At 47.4% G+C, this 16,750-nt stretch overlaps 1 protein-coding gene across 9 annotated transcripts in view; it reads left to right on the top strand.

Annotated features, from left to right (window-relative positions):
- Positions 1-16,750, top strand: part of FCHO1 (FCH and mu domain containing endocytic adaptor 1) — a 276,363-nt gene that overhangs the window by 193,267 nt on the left and 66,346 nt on the right. For all 9 annotated transcript variants that reach the window (XM_077475562.1, XM_077475564.1, XM_077475563.1 and 6 more), the window contains 2 exons: positions 9,086-9,174; positions 10,579-10,914. In XM_077475562.1, coding sequence (XP_077331688.1) covers positions 9,086-9,174; positions 10,579-10,914 — 425 coding nt within the window. The remainder of the gene's footprint in view (positions 1-9,085; positions 9,175-10,578; positions 10,915-16,750) is intronic.

Raw genomic sequence — 16,750 nt, 5'->3', positions numbered from 1 at the left:
CTCAGCGCAGTACCTGGGTTAGGGTGGTGAGTCCTGCGGGGGGGCCCTCCGTCTGTGGCAGCTAGGAGGGTGGACATTTTGTATGACTTGCCTTAGGTCCCTAAGTGGTGACAGGTGAGTGTGGATCAGCATAGCGCTTCTTCCCCAGACATCCCTGTTATGGCAACTGGTTCCCCTGCACCTGCGGTGCCTATGGACGCTCTGTCGGCAGTCCTGGAGGCCTTTTTTGCCAGGGTGGAAGCGGCGTGCGGGCACAAGGGGGTTAAAAAATGCCCTCTCCCCACCACCGTCTTCTGAGGAAAGCTCTGGTTCAGACTCTGGTCCCGCTGTGGCAGGCGGCGCCTGTTCTGACATGTCAGAGGATGCGGACCATTCAGACAGTGAGAATTACTCTGTGTCTGGGTCCACGCAGGAAAAAGAGCTTGTGGGAGCACTTATCACAGCTGTGCGGGAGACCCTAAAGATGAAACTGGCGGCCATTTTCTTGTAGCCGGATCGTGTTTTTTGTGCTCTAGCAGCAGTCCCTGTGCCCTCAGCTTCCTGTTTGGTCATCACAGAGCGCTGGGAGGTTTATCCTGTGATTCTGGACACGTGTGTCAGATCGCTCACCGATCGTGCGACCGGCCGGCCACCGACAGTTTTGCTATCTCTGCATCTGGGAGCGCTGAGGATCATCAGGCACTGCGGTAATACAGAGCGGAACTGCCCAGGGTGGTGAGTCCAGCGGGTTAGAGCCCCTCAGTCAGCGACAGCAGGAGGGTGGGACTGTCATTGTCCTTCAGGTGGCAGACAGGGTAGGGTCAGCATGGCTTCAGAAACTGGTATTTCTTCCCCTGAAATCCACGCAATTGCAACCGGGTCACCTGCGGACTGGGCAGTCCCTATGGACACACTTACGGCGGTCCTCAATTAGCCCCCCCCCCCCGTTCTCTGGGGAGAGCTCTGACGCAGACTCGGGTCCTGCTGAGGCCGGTGACCCCTGCTCTGAGGATGAGTCCCCGTCTGGGTCCGTGCGCGACAAAGCGATTGGAGCACTTATCACAGCTGTACGTGATACCCTGAAGATTCAGGGGCCAGTGGATTCCTCTGCTGAGGTAGCGGTCCCTTTTGGGCCCTGTAAGCCAGCACGTTCACCTAAGGTGTTCCCGTACCTGACTTATTTTGATAAGTTCATTTACAAGAAATGGGATCACCCGCAACGGACCTCTGCGGTCCCCAACTACATGGCGGTCCGTTACCCCTTTGAGGAAAGCCTTCTCAAAAAGCGGTCGGCTCCTCCAGTCGTGGACCCCCCAGTATCCAGGTTAAATAAAGTAACCACAATCCAGTTTGAGGGGACTCCTGCATTCAAGGATCCCACGCACAGGAAGACCGAGGCGGTGGCTCGTTCCTTGTTTACGGTTGTGGGGTCAGCCTGCGACCTGTACTGGCATCCGCACTGGTGTCGCAGACACTGACTGAGTGGGCAAAACTTTTGCACCGCGAATTGGGAGAGCAACAGGCCTCCCCTGTCTGCGTGGAACTAGCAGACCAACTAGTGCAAGGCCTTAAGTACATTTGTGACGTGGCCCTGGATACTCTCCCTCTGTTATCCAGGGCTTCAGTGTCAGCTGTGGTGCTGAGGCGCCTAATTTGGCTAAAATGCTGGTCGGCTGACAAGGCATCCAAAAAAGCCCTGACAAATCTTCCTTTCCTTGGCGACCGGCTCTTTGGAGCCTCGTTAGATGACATTATTAAAAATGCCACTGGTGGTAAGAATACTCTACTCCCAAAGGCCAGGACGGCTGAGGAGCCACGCCGCAGGTAAGGGCCCTCTTTTTCCGCTTAGAATCGGCTTTTTCATCCGCCTGGTGCTTCGATAAAACGTCCCCAGCCCGACAGGACACCCACGGACGGTCAAAAACATCCCTGGAACCGCAAGCCTAACAAGCCTACGAACAAAAGTGCTACCGCATGAAGGTTTGCCCCCACCCATGTCTCAAGTGGGGGGTCACCTTCGGGAGTTTGCAGCCCGGTGGTCCTCCCGGTTATCCAACCAATGGGTCTGCGATCTGATTTCCACAGGCTACAAGATAGAGTTCCTCTCTTGGCCGCCAAACGGATTCTTCCCCTCCAGCATACCCATGTCCCCGGGTTCGCCGGGAGGCCCTGTTGGGGGCGGTAAGGGACTTGCTGAATCAAGGGATGATTGTACCTGTTCTGGAGCCGGAACGCTTCCAGGGATTCTACTCAAATCTGTTTGTGGTTCCCAAGAAGGAAGGTGTACGTCCAATCTTGGACTTGAAAGCCCTCAATCACTTTGTAAAAGTGCAGAGGTTCAAGATGGAATCAGTTCGCTCAGTAGTCGCTGCACTCCATCAAGGGGACTCCCTGGCGTCCTTAGACTTCCAGGATGCGTTCCTGCACACACCCATATGCCTTCGGCATCAAAAATGTCTGTGTTTTGCAGTCGGGGAAGCCCATTACCAATTTGTGGCTCTTCCCTTTGGTCTGGCATCAGCTCCTTGAGTCTTTACCAAAGTATTGGCTCCAGTATTAGCGTTGCTGAGACAACGTGGGATCGTGATCGTGGGCTACCTGGACGATCTCCTCCTGAGAGCATCTTCCGCCTCAGAGTTAGAGGAGGATGTGGCAATCGCCATGCAGACCCTGCAAGAATTTGGGTGGCTGTTGAACCTAAAGAAGTCGGTGATTGTGCCGACCCAGCGTCTGGAGTACCTAGGTTTGCTATTGGACTCCAGGGAAGCGAGAGTTTTTTTCTTCCTTCAGACAAATTGCAGACTCTTGGGTCCGTGATGAAACTGCTGATGAACCGCAAGTGGTCGTCGCTACGATTTTGCATGCAAGTACTGGGGCTCATGGTAGCCTCCGAGGCAGTACCTTACGCCCAGTTCCACACGAGAGTACTGCAGAAGGAGATTAAAATTGAACAAGCCTCAGTTGTCCCTGGATCAACAGATCCAGGTGAGCCAACCAGTCAGGGACTCTCTGATCTGGTGGTTGAGGTCTCTGGTCGATGGTAGAATAGGAGTTGCCGATCAATCTGCTTGAATTGAGAGCGATCAGGCTGTGTCTCCGCACGTGGTCGGTGAGTCTTCAAGGGCGTCCGATCAGGATTCAGTCGGACAACGCTACAGCGGTGGCATACATAAATCACCAAGGGGGAACAAGAAGTGCAGCCACTGCTCGGGAGGTCGCTCACATACTTCGGTGGACAGAGCGACATGTTCCGGCCCTCTCGGCCATTTACATCCCGGGTGTGGAAAACTGGCAGGTGGACTACCTGAGTCGGCAGATGCTGGACCCAGGAGAATGGGCATTGCATCCGGAGATGTTCAGGCTACTGCGCCTGAAGTGGGGCACACCAGATGTGGATCTATTGGCCTCCCGTCTCAATCAGAAGGTGCCAAGATTCGTATCCAGGACAAGAGATCCGTGGGCAGACGCGTCAGAAGCTCTGGTGGCCCCGTGGGATCAGTATCAGCTGATCTACGCCTTTCCTCCACGGAAATTGTTACCACGTCTGCTTCGCAGAGTGGAAGCCGAGGGGATCCCAGTGATACTGGTTGCCCCAGATTGACCTCAGCGTCCCTGGTACGCAGATCTGGTGCGTCTGGTGGCAGACGCTCCTTGGCGACTGCCGTTGCGAGAGGACCTTCTTTCATCCTGCTTTACCATCGCTGGTTTTAACGGCATGGCTGTTGAGAGCCAGGGGTTGAGGAACCGGGGTCTGTCGGACTCGGTGATTCCGACTATGTTGAGGGCACGGATGTCTTCTTCTAGGAAGATATATCATCGTACCTAGAAGGCTTACATCTCCATGTGTCAGGAGAATGGTAGGCATCCGCATTCCTTTTCCATACCAAGGATCCTGCTGTTTCTCCAGCGAGGAGTAGACCAGAGATTGGCATTGAGCACCATCAAGGGGCAGATCTCAGCCCTGGCTGTCTTTTTTTCAACGACCCCTGGCATCACACTCCTTAGTGGGTACCTTCGTTCAGGGGGTACGACATGTAGCCCCTCCGGTGCGTCCACCGTTGCCCCCATGGGATTTGAACTTGGTATTGTCGGCACTTCAAAAACCGCCGTTTGAAAATATCAGGGAGATTCACCTGTTGACTCTTTCCCAGAAAGTGGTCTTTCTAGTGGCCATTACCCCGGCCAGGAGGGTTTTGGAATTGGCTGCCTTGTCTTGCAAGTCGCCTTATCTGGTCATCCACAGGGATAAGGTGGTGTTGCGTCCGCAACCATATTTCCTACCGAAGGTGGTCTCGGCTTTTCATATCAATGAGGACATTGTATTACCATCGTTGTGTCCTAAGCCGAAGCACCCCAAAGAGGTGGCCCTTCACGCTCAATGTGGTTAGGGCTCTGAAGGTGTATTTGTCTGTCACGGCTCCCTTTCGGAAGTCAGATTCACTGTTTGTTTCGGTGGCTGCTCCAAAGAAGGGTATGGCGGTCTCGTCGGCCACCATTTCCAGGTGGATCAGACGAATTGTAGTACAATCCTACGCCTTGAAGGGGCAGGTGCCCCCCTTTCCAGTCACGGCCCACTCTACAAGGGCAATTGGAATGTCTTGGGCCTTCCAACGCCAAGCGTCTGTCGCTCAGGTGTGTAAAGCGGCGACCTGGTCGTCTGTCCATACGTTTACCAAGTTCTACAAGGTAGACATCAGTGCATCGGCTGATGCCTGTTTTGGCCGCAAAGTTTTGCAGGCGGCCATGTAGTTCCAATTGGTTATGCAGCTAGTTTTTCCTGGTTTTTCAATAAAAAAACGCAGTACTGTTATGTTTATGCATGGTTGCATTACTTCTGCAATGTTGCGGTCTTGGGGATCAATCCTTTTGAGGATACCCGATTGTATGGTGGTGTTTTCCACACGCTGCTGTTTTTTTGTGGGTTTAGTTTCACTAGTTCCCGCTTGCCATGGTGGATGAAGTTTTTATGCTGTTTTTCCCACCCCTCATTTGGCACTGTTTGGGGAGGTCCCATTTTTTACAGAGAGGAACTGTGTCGGTCGGTGAATATAAGAGAAAATAGGAATTTTGTACTCTGTAATTCACCGACCGACACAGCACCCGCCCCTCCTTTTTCTCTTTGTTATACTGCTTGTTGACGTACCGAGTCTGCTAGGGCAGGCTGTGGGGGTTGTAGCCTAGGGACCGCCCCCTGGGCGGAACTGAAAGTTCTGAAGTGTTGTATTACAACTTTGCCTAGTATCTCCAGTGATAGGGCTGACAACCCATTGTTACAGAGAGGAGCTGTGTCGGACGGTAAATTACAGAGAAAAGGATTTCACGGTGAGTACAAAAATCCTGTTTTTCATACGCGTTGGCAGGTAAGCGTTCCAAATCCGACAAGGTGCCCGCTGAGGGACAAAAGTGTACCTGGTTTTGCAAGCCCGCGAGCAAATCTGTTACCGCATGAAGGTTTGCCCCGCCCGATTCTTGGGTAGGGGGGGTCGCATTCGGGAGTTTGCAGCTCGGTGGACCGCTCTACTTTCTGACCAGTGGGTCTTCAAACTGGTTTCATCAGGATACAAGACAGTTTCTTTCTTGTCCGCCAAACAGATTTTTTTTCCCTCCGACCTTCATCTTCCGGCTTGTCGGGAAGCCCTGTCTGGGGCAGTACAGGACCTGCTGCTGCGCAGAGTGATAGTGCTTGTACCGTCGCCGGAAAGGTTTCAGGGATTCTATTCCAATCTGTAGTCCCAAAGAAGAAAGGGGTATGTCCGGTCCTGGATCTCAAGGCCCTCAACAGCTTTGTTAATGTACAAAGGTTCAGGATGGAATCAGTTCGCGCAATGGTCGCTTCACTCCAGGGGGATTTTCTGGCGTCCCTGGACATCAAGGACGCATACTTACATATCCTCATCCTCATATGCATCAAGCATCAGAGGTTTCTGCGATTTGCGGTCGGGGACGAGCACTACCAATTTGCAGCTCTCCCTTTTGGCCTGGCGTCGGCCCCGAGGGTCTTCACCAAGGTGCTAGCCCCAATTCTGTCTTTGCTAAGGCAGTGAGGGATCGCAATCGTGGGTTACCTGGATGACCTCCTTCTGATGAGAGTAGCTTCCACCTCAGAATTAAGGGAGGATGTGGCAATCGCCATGCAAACTCTTCAGGAGTTTGGTTGGGTACTGAACCTCCAGAAGTCGGTGTTGGTGCCGATTCAACCCCTGGAGTACCTGGGCTTGCTTCTGGACTCCTCAGGGGCGAGAGTCTTTCTCCCTTCGGACAAGCTACAGACTCTTCAAGCTGAGGTGAAGTTGTTGGTGTCCCGCAGATGGTCGTCGCTGCGTTTTTCCATGCGAGTCCTGGGTCTCATGTTAGCCACTTTTGAGGCGGTACCGTATGCTCAATTCTAAACTCGAGTCTTGCAAAAGGAGATCCTGTCCAAATGGGCCAAATCTCTGCTGTCCCTGGATTATCAAATTCGGGTGAGCCAGCTAGTCAGGGATTCCCTGCTCTGGTGGCTGAGGTCTCTGTCCTTTCGGTCGGGGAAGTCGTTCCTTCCACTTCATTGGACGGTGATCACAACGGAGGCCAGCCTGACCGTGGGGGGGGGGGGGGGGGGGGGTGGGCCGTACAGTTGGCTCAGGGTCGCTGGACACAGGAATAATCCCGCCTGCCGATCAATGTGCTGGAACTTCAGGCGATCAGGTGGTGCCTCTCCAAATGGTCACAGAGGCTGCAGGGGCTTCCGTTCAGGATCCAGTCGGACAATGCCACGGCAGCGGCGTATTTCAATCATCAAGGAGTAACATGGAGCTCGGCTGCAACACTGGAGGTCGCTCACATCCTGTGGTGTACATCCTGCAGTGTCGGCCGTGTACATTCCGGGCGTAGAAAACTGGCAAGAGGACTACCTAAGTTCTCAGATGCGGGATGAAGGGGAATGGTCGCTGTATCTGGATGTATTTTGGCTCCTTTGCTTAAGGTGGGGCATGCCAGATGTGGATCTCCTGGCCCCTCAACTCAATCGGAAGGTACAGAGGTTTGCGGCCAGGTCAAAACATTCCTGGGCGGATGCAGCAGACACATTGGTGGCTACATGGGGGCATTATCAGCTGATTTATGCCTTCCCCCCACTCAAACTTCTACCACGTCTGCTTTTGCAGAGTGGAGCCTGAGGGGATTCCGGTAATTCTGATTGCCCTCGACGTCCATGGTACGCTGACATAGCACGAATGATAGCGGATGTTCCTTGGCGGCTGCGATGTGAGAGGAACTTTCGTCGCAAGGTCCAATACATCATCCTGCTTTACCGTCGCTGGCTTTAACAGCATGGCTATTGAAAGCCAGGTGCTAAAAGATTGACATCTGTCGGATTCAGTAATCCGGGGTAGCGTCTGTGCACATACTCAGTTTCCAGGATCCTGCTTTTTTTGCAGCGAGGAGTGAATCAGAAACTTGCCTTAAGCACCATTAAGGGGCAGATATCGGTTTTGGCTGGGTTTTTTTTTTCAGCGACCCTTGGTGAGTACGTTTGTTCAGGGGGTTCGACATGTGGCTCCTCCAGTTCGACCACCGCTACCTCCGTGGGATTTGAACTTAGTGCTCTCGTGCTTCAGAAACCTCCGTTTGAAAAAATTAGGGGATCCCCTTATTGCCATTCTCTCAGAAAGTAGTCTTTCTAGTGGCTATTACATCTGCCAGGAGGGTTTCTGAGTTGGCGGCCTTGTCATGCAAGTCTCCCTACTTGGTCCTTCACAAGGATAAGGCGGTGCTGCGCCCACAGCCTTCGTTTCTTCTAAAGGTTGTGTCGGCCTTTCATCTAAATGAGGACATTGTGCTTCCGTCCTTATGTCCTTGACCGTCACACCCCAAAGAGGTTGCTTTGCATTCCTTGGACGTGGTCCGTGCTCTGCAGTTATATCTGTCTGCTACAGCTCCTTTCCGGAGGCCTGACTCGCTGTTTTTTGCGGTAGCTGGTCCGAAGAAGGGCCTGGCGGTCTCGTCGGCCACCAATTCTTGGTGGATCAGACAGATTGTGGTTCAGGCTTATGCCATAAGGGGGCGAGCACCCCCCTTCCCGGTCACGGCACATTCTACCAGGGCAATTTGTGCCTATTGGGCTTTCCGACATCAAGCGCCTGTTTCTCAGGTGTGTAAGGCGGCGACCTGGTCGTCTGTTCACACTTTCACTAAATTTACAAGGTTAATGTGAGTGCATCTTCAGATGCTTGCTTTGGCCCCAAGTTTTTGCATGCGGCTGTTTAAGGTTGCAACTCCTCGGTTGAGGAGCTCTAGTTGTTATGGTTGGAGTTATTTTGTTGCTGTTCCCACACCTTGTTTTTTTTACACTGCTTGGGGACGTCCCTAAGGTCAAGATGAAAATGCTGTGTCCATCAATGAATGAAAGAGAATGAAAATAGGATTTTTTTGTACTCGCCTAAAATCCTTTTCTCTGAAGTTCATTGACGGACACAGCACCCACCCCTCCTATTTATGTTTGTACTGCTTTTGACGAACTGAGCTGCTGGATGCAGTGTGAGGGGTTATAGCAAAGTAGGACTGCACCCTGGGTGGTACTGTGCCGTTTTGCTGTTTATAACATGTTCTGCCTAGTCATCTCCTAAAGGGGCGATATAACCCTAAGGTCCAAATGAAGATGCTGTGTCCGTCAATGAACTTCAGAGAAAAGGATTTTACAGCGAGTACAAAAATCCTATTTTTCATGCAGAATGCCCTGGGTAACACCCACCTGAAATTAAATCCACTGAATAAGAGGGGCTGGACAGTCAGCCAGGCCGAGGAGGAAAGGAATAGGTGATGTTGGACACCCTCCAGCGAGGACAGGAGGCATTTAACTAGTTGCAGCCTCTAATGAATGCTTTGTCTCTGTGTGCAGTGAAATCAGAGTAAACAATTGTACAGGAAAGGTAAAACTGCAGTTCATCTTTAAAGGAAAAATTGTATTAGGCTAACAGGGAGGGTTGAAGGGCCGTGAGGTTAGGACATTGATTTGGTGCATGAGATTGAATGCATGTAAAAGCAAAATCGCACACACATTACTAAAAAGAAACAAAATAAGAAATAAATAAGATTCATGGCTAATTACCCATTTTTCTATTCCTACCAGTGATTCAAACTTGGTGTGCCGCACTCAACCTGCTCATTCCTTATTTGGACCTTTGCAGGAAACTGTTTTTGAGGCTGATGATTTTCCAGGTAACGTTTACTTGCATGGACTTTCTATAAATTGTATATCCACCTCAATACCGGGCACTTTCACCCCCTTCTTGCCCAAGCCATTTTTCAGCTTTCAGCGCTGTCACACTTTGAATGACAATTGTGCGTTCATTCAACACTGTATATAACCATGTAACATTTTTATCATTTTCTTCACACAAATAGAGCTTTCTTTTGGTAGTATTTAATCACTGCTGGTTTGGGGGGAAAGAAATTTGGGGGGGGGGGAATCTTAGTTTTTCTCTCAGTAAATTTTGTAAATAAGTAATTTTTCTCTTTCACTGATGTGCGCTGATGAGCCTGCTCTGATTAGGCACTGGTGGCACAGATGGGTGGCACTGATGGGCATTGATGGGCAGCACAGATGGGCACTGAAAGCCAGCACTGACTGGCATTACTAATGGCCACTGATTGGCACTTTATTGTAAACAGGGCACTGATGATCAGTGCCCTGATTACATGTCTTGTTGACCTCTGCGAGGAGATGCTGCTGATCTGTTCTCCTCACCAGGCACACTGTGAGGTGATGAGAGCCAATTATCGGCACTTCCTGTATTTACATGTGACCTGCTGTGATTGGACTCAGCCAATCACATTGTTAAAGAGCTGCACTGCGTGCCCCCGGGGGCGCGTGGGAGCAGCCGTTCTGGTGCGCTGTCATATGACGTCCACCCAGAATGAGAGCTGCACCATCACTCCGTCGTTTGACAGTGGGCGGGCAGCAACTGGATACTTGGGGGGTATAGGAAAGCAAATTAAAGTGGACCTTCAGTGGTCTTTTCAACTTTCCATCTATTAAATCTTCTGCCCTAGTTGTTTTTAACTTTGGATAGTAAAACATTTTTTTTCTGCCGGTAATTAACGTATACAGCCCACTTCCTGTTTGGTCATTAGCCTAGGCTGTACCGCTCTCTCTTTAACTCTTGCGAGAGTTTGCCAGGAAGGGAGGAGGAATGAGTCATAAGAGGGCCAATGAGAGGTGCAGGGCTGCATAGTTGGAGGTGTGCCTCTGTGTGTCTGTGTTAATCAAGGAAGTGGAACAGACAGCAGCTTCAGCTACCCACAGGTAAAATGGATGCAGCCAGACTTTATGGAGGGAGATTTCTGCAGCATATTTGGTAAGTACAAAATCACAGTATGTGTGTTTTTATATGTGTGTGTGTGTGTGTGTATATATATATATATATATATATATATATGTGTGTGGTTGGAGGAAAGCTTCAGAATGGCAAAGATTGTTTTTATTACAAATTATGTGAGCAGTCTGCAGTTACTCTTTGCTTTTTTATGTATACTTTAGTTTGATAATTTAACACTATGAATTGGAAGATGTTTGCATAGTTCAAATTTATATCCTAAACTCTTTTCTTTCTGCTCTGTCAGGTTGCAGGACATGCACTCTTACCTCTAGCCCATCTCCATTCTCTTCCTCTTCCCCTGAAAATGTTGAAGACTCTGGTTTGGATTCCCCTTTCCATCCATTTTCTGGGCCTTCACCGGACTCTAGGCCATGGACACCACGAGATGACTCTTCCACCACTGACTCTTGTTTAGTGACCTCCTTTGCTGAGCTGCAAATAGATTTAACATCAGCAAATTCCACTGAACTACGTCCAAGTGAAAAACGAGACAACTGGGAACAAAATGTGACAGAACCCAGCCCTACAGTGTTTAGCTGCACAAAGATTGGAGTGACAGAGCTGTTTTCTACCAGTCAAGGTGTGTTATTAAAAGTATGCTGACCTTTCTTTTTGGGAATGTCAGTTTGGCAGTTTTCTGGTTCTGTTACTGCATTGAGGGATGACACTAGTATTTTTCACCCTGTAGAAGGTTGCGGCTGTGCTACTGCTGTTACTTTTTCAGATTCAGTGGTACATTTACACAACTTCATGTGATCTCAGTGCTGTGTGGACCCACCTCTTTGGGGGGGGGGGGGGGTTGTGTATGAGTCATCACGGTGCCTTGCACCTATACTACAGTGCTGAGGTTATTATATCAGTGCAGCACTCTTAATTATGAAGGACAGCCCATCGCTGGACCAGAGAGGGAAAAAGAATTGCCTGTGCTTCAAATGACCAGCCAGAGGATTCTTGGGAAAAGTTATGTACACACAAAATAAAAATAAATAAAAGGTGAGGAAGTTGTGCACCCAAATCTCAAATACTTTTACAATTTTAAAGGGTAACTCCACTTTCACAGGGGAAAAAACAATAAACAATGGCATATACAATTGCGACACAAGTAATATCGTGTCTGAATGTTGTTAAACATTACCTTTCCTTTTTGATCTGTAGCTCTGTAATTTTCTGTAAACGCAATGCAATATGCCAACCTGGAGGTGTTCTGTGCACGGAACACCCCCAGAAACATAATTTCCTGCTTGTATGATTGGCTCACTGATTTTCCCAGAAGTCTGCACTAAGTTGCATGTCACATTTCAGGCATCCCCTGCGACAAAATTTTCATTTTTGCTGAGATTTTTTTTTAGTGGCGGCACAGTGGTGTTAGTGGCGGCACAGTGGTTTAGTGGTTAGCACTCTCGCCTAGCAGTAAGAAGGGTCGCTGGTTCAAATCCCAACCATGACACTACCTGCCTGGAGTTTACATGTTCTCCCTGTGCCTGTGTGGGTTTCCTCGGGTACTCCGGTTTCCTCCCACAATCCAAAGACATGCAGGTAGGTTAATTGGCTTCTGTCCAAAATTGGCCCTAGTATATGAATGGAGACCTTAAATGCTCCTTGAGGGTAGGGATGTGTGATGTGAGTGTGCAATGTACAGGGATAGGGGCAATTGACACTCAGGTTGAACTGGATGGACTGGTGTCTTTATTCAACCTTACTAACTATGAAAGATACTTCCAATAGGAAATGGTCTAATGCCGTGTACACACGTCCAGACTTTTCAACAGCAAAGTTCAGACGGAACGAATCCGTCGGACAGTTCGATCCTGTGGGGGCTTCATCTGACCTTTTCTGTCAAAAAATCTGATGAACTTTAGAAATAGAACATGTTTCAACTCTTTCCGCCGGAACCAGTTCCTATTGAGAAAACCACTCATCTGTATGCAGGTCCGACGGACCAACAACGACGCTAGGGCAGCTATTGGCTACTGGCTTTTTCTAGTCCCGTCGTACATCATCGCGTTAAACGATCGGACTTTGGTGTGATCGTGTGTAGGCAAGTCCGATTCTGATGGAACTCCGTCGAAAAGTCCGTCAGAGTTCATTCCAACGGAAAGTCATTACATGGGCTGGACTGAGAGCAGCTTTATGATACAATCTCCTTTTAATATTTACCCTACTAAAAATGTAAAATCTACCACTGTATTGCATCAATACCTAACAGATCTGTTTTAATTTTAAGTCACACATTTTGTTAAAAAAAAAAAAAAAAAAAGTAAACTGGAGTTATGCGAAATTGTAAGTAAATTATGCTGCAAACCTTTACTACTTCATCTGTTTAGGCTTTTAAATCTCTTGTACATTTTAACATATTTTACGTATTCCTTTTTAGTATGGTTTTAAGCCTAATCTAAACCCTACAACAAAAATGTAATGTACAGCAGCTTACTATTACTTCCATGAGGGCTGAATTTTTCTTTTATCAAGCTTTTTTCCCTTTGAGTTTACTTCATAATCTTACAAATTAACACCTGTCTTGTCCCTGGGCTATGCTCACTCCTCTACTGAATCTATGGAGGGAGACATGGTTATTACATGGGCTGGATTTAAAACATGTATTTGTTCATCTCCTTTACATGGGGATAGAGAAATGAGGAGTTTAGAGAAGGAAGATAAGAATGCTTTGTTTTCTGCTCAACTCACAGGAAGTGACAGGGAAACAAAATTCTGGAAAGATCAACAGATTTTTCTGTACTTGAGAGGGGGGAAGATGCAGCATCACACCGATGCTGCATCCACCTAGGTAAGTGTTTCTCAAAAATAAAACATTCCCATACTTCTCTTTTAAAGGCTGGACAAGACCTGCTTTATGGAGATCAGGGGTCTAAACAAGAGTGATTTAGAGTCCCTGATCTTCTCTGGCACTTAGAACCACACTAACATTGAACCTGAAACTGCCGAGGACAAAGTCTAACATTGACCAATTTGCTATTGAATAAACCAGGTCAATTATGCCAACGTGCTGACTTGCTTACCTATATTCCTGTTTGTCATCCTATACATAAATGTAGGAGATGCAGGCCATATAGTCCAGCAGAAAATGTTTTGGACTATACATTCTGTTAACAGTTCCCGGGTGTTGACGTCTGTAACCTAAAATTATCTTATACTCTGCTTTAAGGCTCCACGCACACTGGGCTTTAAAAAAAAGTCTGTTCTCTTGGGCGTAAAAAACGTTCATGTGACGGACTTCGAACACCCTGTTGGGTATTTCCGGCAAGAAGCTGCTTTGCCAAGTCCTGGAACATGAGTCCAATGGATTTGGTTATAGTAACCCTCAAGAACCAGACAACCTGTCTTGGAGTACACCACAAATAGAACCATTTTATTTTGAAATCTCACACAAACACATCAGGATGACATCCCTCCCTCCCTGATCATATTACCCCAACAAAACAACTGTAAACAGAAACATAATTAACTAGTGATTTAAATCAGCCTAGGTGTCTAGACTTTTCAGCCCCTACCAGAGTGAATACAAAGGACACAACATTACAGGTATAACCCTTTCATGACTAAGCCTATTTTTGGAATTTGGTGTTTACAAATTAAAATCCATATTTTTTTGCTATAAAATTACTTGGAACCCCCAAACATTATATATATTTTTTTAGCAGAGACTCTAGAGAATAAAACAGCGATTGTTGCAATATTTTATATTAAATATATTATATTTTATACAGTATTTGCGCAGCAGTGTTTTAAACGCAACTTTTTGGGGAAAAGGACACTTTCATGAATTTAAAAAAAAATGAAACCGTAAAATTAGCCCAATTTTTTTGCATAATGTGAAAGATAATGTTACGCAGAGTAAATAGATACCAAACATGTCACACTTTATAATCGCACGCACTCGTGGAATGACAAAGTACGGTACTTAAAAATCTCAATAGGCAGCGCTTTAAAAAAAAAAAATTACGGTTACCAGGTTAGCGTTACAGAGGAGTTCTAGTGCTAGAATTATTGCTCTCACTCTGGCGATCGCGGCGATACCTCACATGTGTGATTTGAACACCGTTTACATATGCGGACGTGACTTTCGTATGAGTTTTCTTGGCTTTGCGACTTCGCGGGGACATTTTTTTTTTTTTTTTTTTTTTTATGAATAAATTGTTTTAAAAATATAAATAAATACATTTTGATCACTTTTATTGCTGTCACAAGGAATGTAAACATTCCTTGTGACAGTAATAGCTGATGACAGGTACTCTTTATGGAGGGATCGGGGGTCTAAAAGACCCCCGATCCCTCCTTTACACTTCAATGTATTCAGATCGCCGAAAACAGCGATACTGTATATTTTTTTTAAACCGGTGCCATTGGCAGCCGAGTAAACGGGAAGTGCCTGGCATCATCCCGGTATACCCCCCGGAAGCCGAGTACGCACATCTGCGTACGCTCGGCGGGAAGGGGTAAACACAGCTAACAAGGTTTGTTAGCAGACAGACAATAGCTGAGTTAATTAGCAGACAACCCCAGACAGGTGGCTGGAGTTGATGACATCAGCATCTGCTATGAGTCCCAACAGTGTGAAGCGGTCACTATTCCTAATATGGCATATAGGCCCTCTACAGGGCTCCCAGAGTCTGTGTATCCTGGGGAGACATGGACTTGAATCCAAAGTAACATTACTTCAAGGGTCCCCAGGCATACACCTCACAAAGAGTAATGTTCCCTTAAAATCCAGGGCCCATAATCAGTTAACAAGAGGCTAGTATTCAGTCTCCTCCAAAAGCCTCTGTCCCGGGTGAGTCTATCACAGCTCATATAGAGAATTTTTGTCCGCTGAAAATCCGACAACAATTGTCCAATGGATTTTAGGCCAACAATCTGTCAACACACAGTTCCCGTTGGAAAATCCGATTGTGTGTACAAGGCTTTAGAGTTAGTTCGGTCCTCAGAGTCTTGTTTGGCTCCATCAGGTGTTGGCTGGACCATCTGCCCTTTGAGCTGAGGTTTTTACTGCACTTATGCAAGACTTTATGACCCAAATTAACCAGCTTGTTGCAGTCTCTGGTCTCAGAGGCCACAAGCACACTGAGTCCTCTTGCAGATCCTATATCTGATTTGCTTGCTGCTTCCAAACCATTGACCATAGAGATTTTGAGTCACTTCAGCTCTTGATTTATGAGCTCACCCATGAACATTCTGCTGCCCCCATTTTGGCTCTTATTGATTCAATGTGCATGATTTTTCAATGGGGATTTGAAGTCCTGATAAACTGTTTGTTTCCCTAAGCACCTTTGACTTCTGTTGAGCATTATGCAGTATTGTATTAGTAAAGCACACAGAACACATCTGTCTTTAATCACTTTCAGACCGGACCAATTTGCTGGTCAAAGACCAGACCACTTTTTGCGATTCGGCACTGCGTCGCTTTAACTGACAATTGCGCGGTTGTGCGACGTGGCTCCCAAACAAAATTGACGTCCTTTTTTTCCCACAAATAGAGCTTTCTTTTGTTGGTATTTGATCACCCCTGCGGTTTTTATTTTTTGCGCTATAAACAAAAATAGAGCGACAATTTTGAAAAAAACGCATTATTTTTTACTTTGTTATAATAAATATCCCCCAAAAATATATAAAAAACCATTTTTTTCCCTCAGTTTAGGCCGATACGTATTCTTCGACATATTTTTGGTAAAAAAAATCGCAATAAGCGATTGATTGGTTTGCGCAAAAGTTATAGCGTTTACAACATAGGGATAGTTTTATAGCATTTTTATTAATAATTTTTTATTATTTTTTTTTTTTACTAGTAATGGTGGCGATCACGATTTTTAGGACCACTATCATTTATACAGTAATCACTGCTATACAAATGCAGTGATTCCTGTGTAAATGACACTGGCAGTGAAGGGGTTAACCAGTGGGTGGCAGTGTAGGGGTTAAGTGTTCCTAGGGGTGTGTTACTAACTGTGGGGGGGGGGTTGGGCTTTCATTTAGTGAACACTGATCTCTGCTCCAATCACATGGAGCAGAGATCAGCGTCACTAGTTGCTAGGCAGAATGAAGAAATGCCTGCGGTGATCGAGTTCGCGGGTCCCGCGACCGGACTCACGGGGGTCCGCCGGCGGCGCGCTCCCGATGGCAGGGCGGCAAATTTAAAGGGACGTACATGTACGCCCATTTGCCTGCCCGTGCCATTCTGTCGACGTACATAGTCGTGCGCTGGTCGGCAAGTGGTTCCAAAGGTTGAAGTTTTTTTTTTCGTACCTTGACCACTTCAGCCCCGGTAGGGTTTACCCACTTCCTGACCAGGGCATTTTTTGCGATATGGCACTGCAATGCTTTACCTGACAATTGCGTGGTCGTGCGACGTTGTACCCAAACAAGATTTAAATCCTGTTTTTCCCACAAATAGCACTTTCTTT

The sequence above is a fragment of the Lithobates pipiens genome, unplaced genomic scaffold (assembly GCF_037356315.1).
Source record: "Lithobates pipiens isolate NorthernLeopardFrog02 unplaced genomic scaffold, aLitPip1_a1.2 Scaffold_13, whole genome shotgun sequence".
NCBI lineage: Eukaryota > Metazoa > Chordata > Amphibia > Anura > Ranidae > Lithobates > Lithobates pipiens.
Note: the sequence above shows the minus strand (reverse complement) of the source record. Positions and strands in the feature narration are given on the sequence as shown.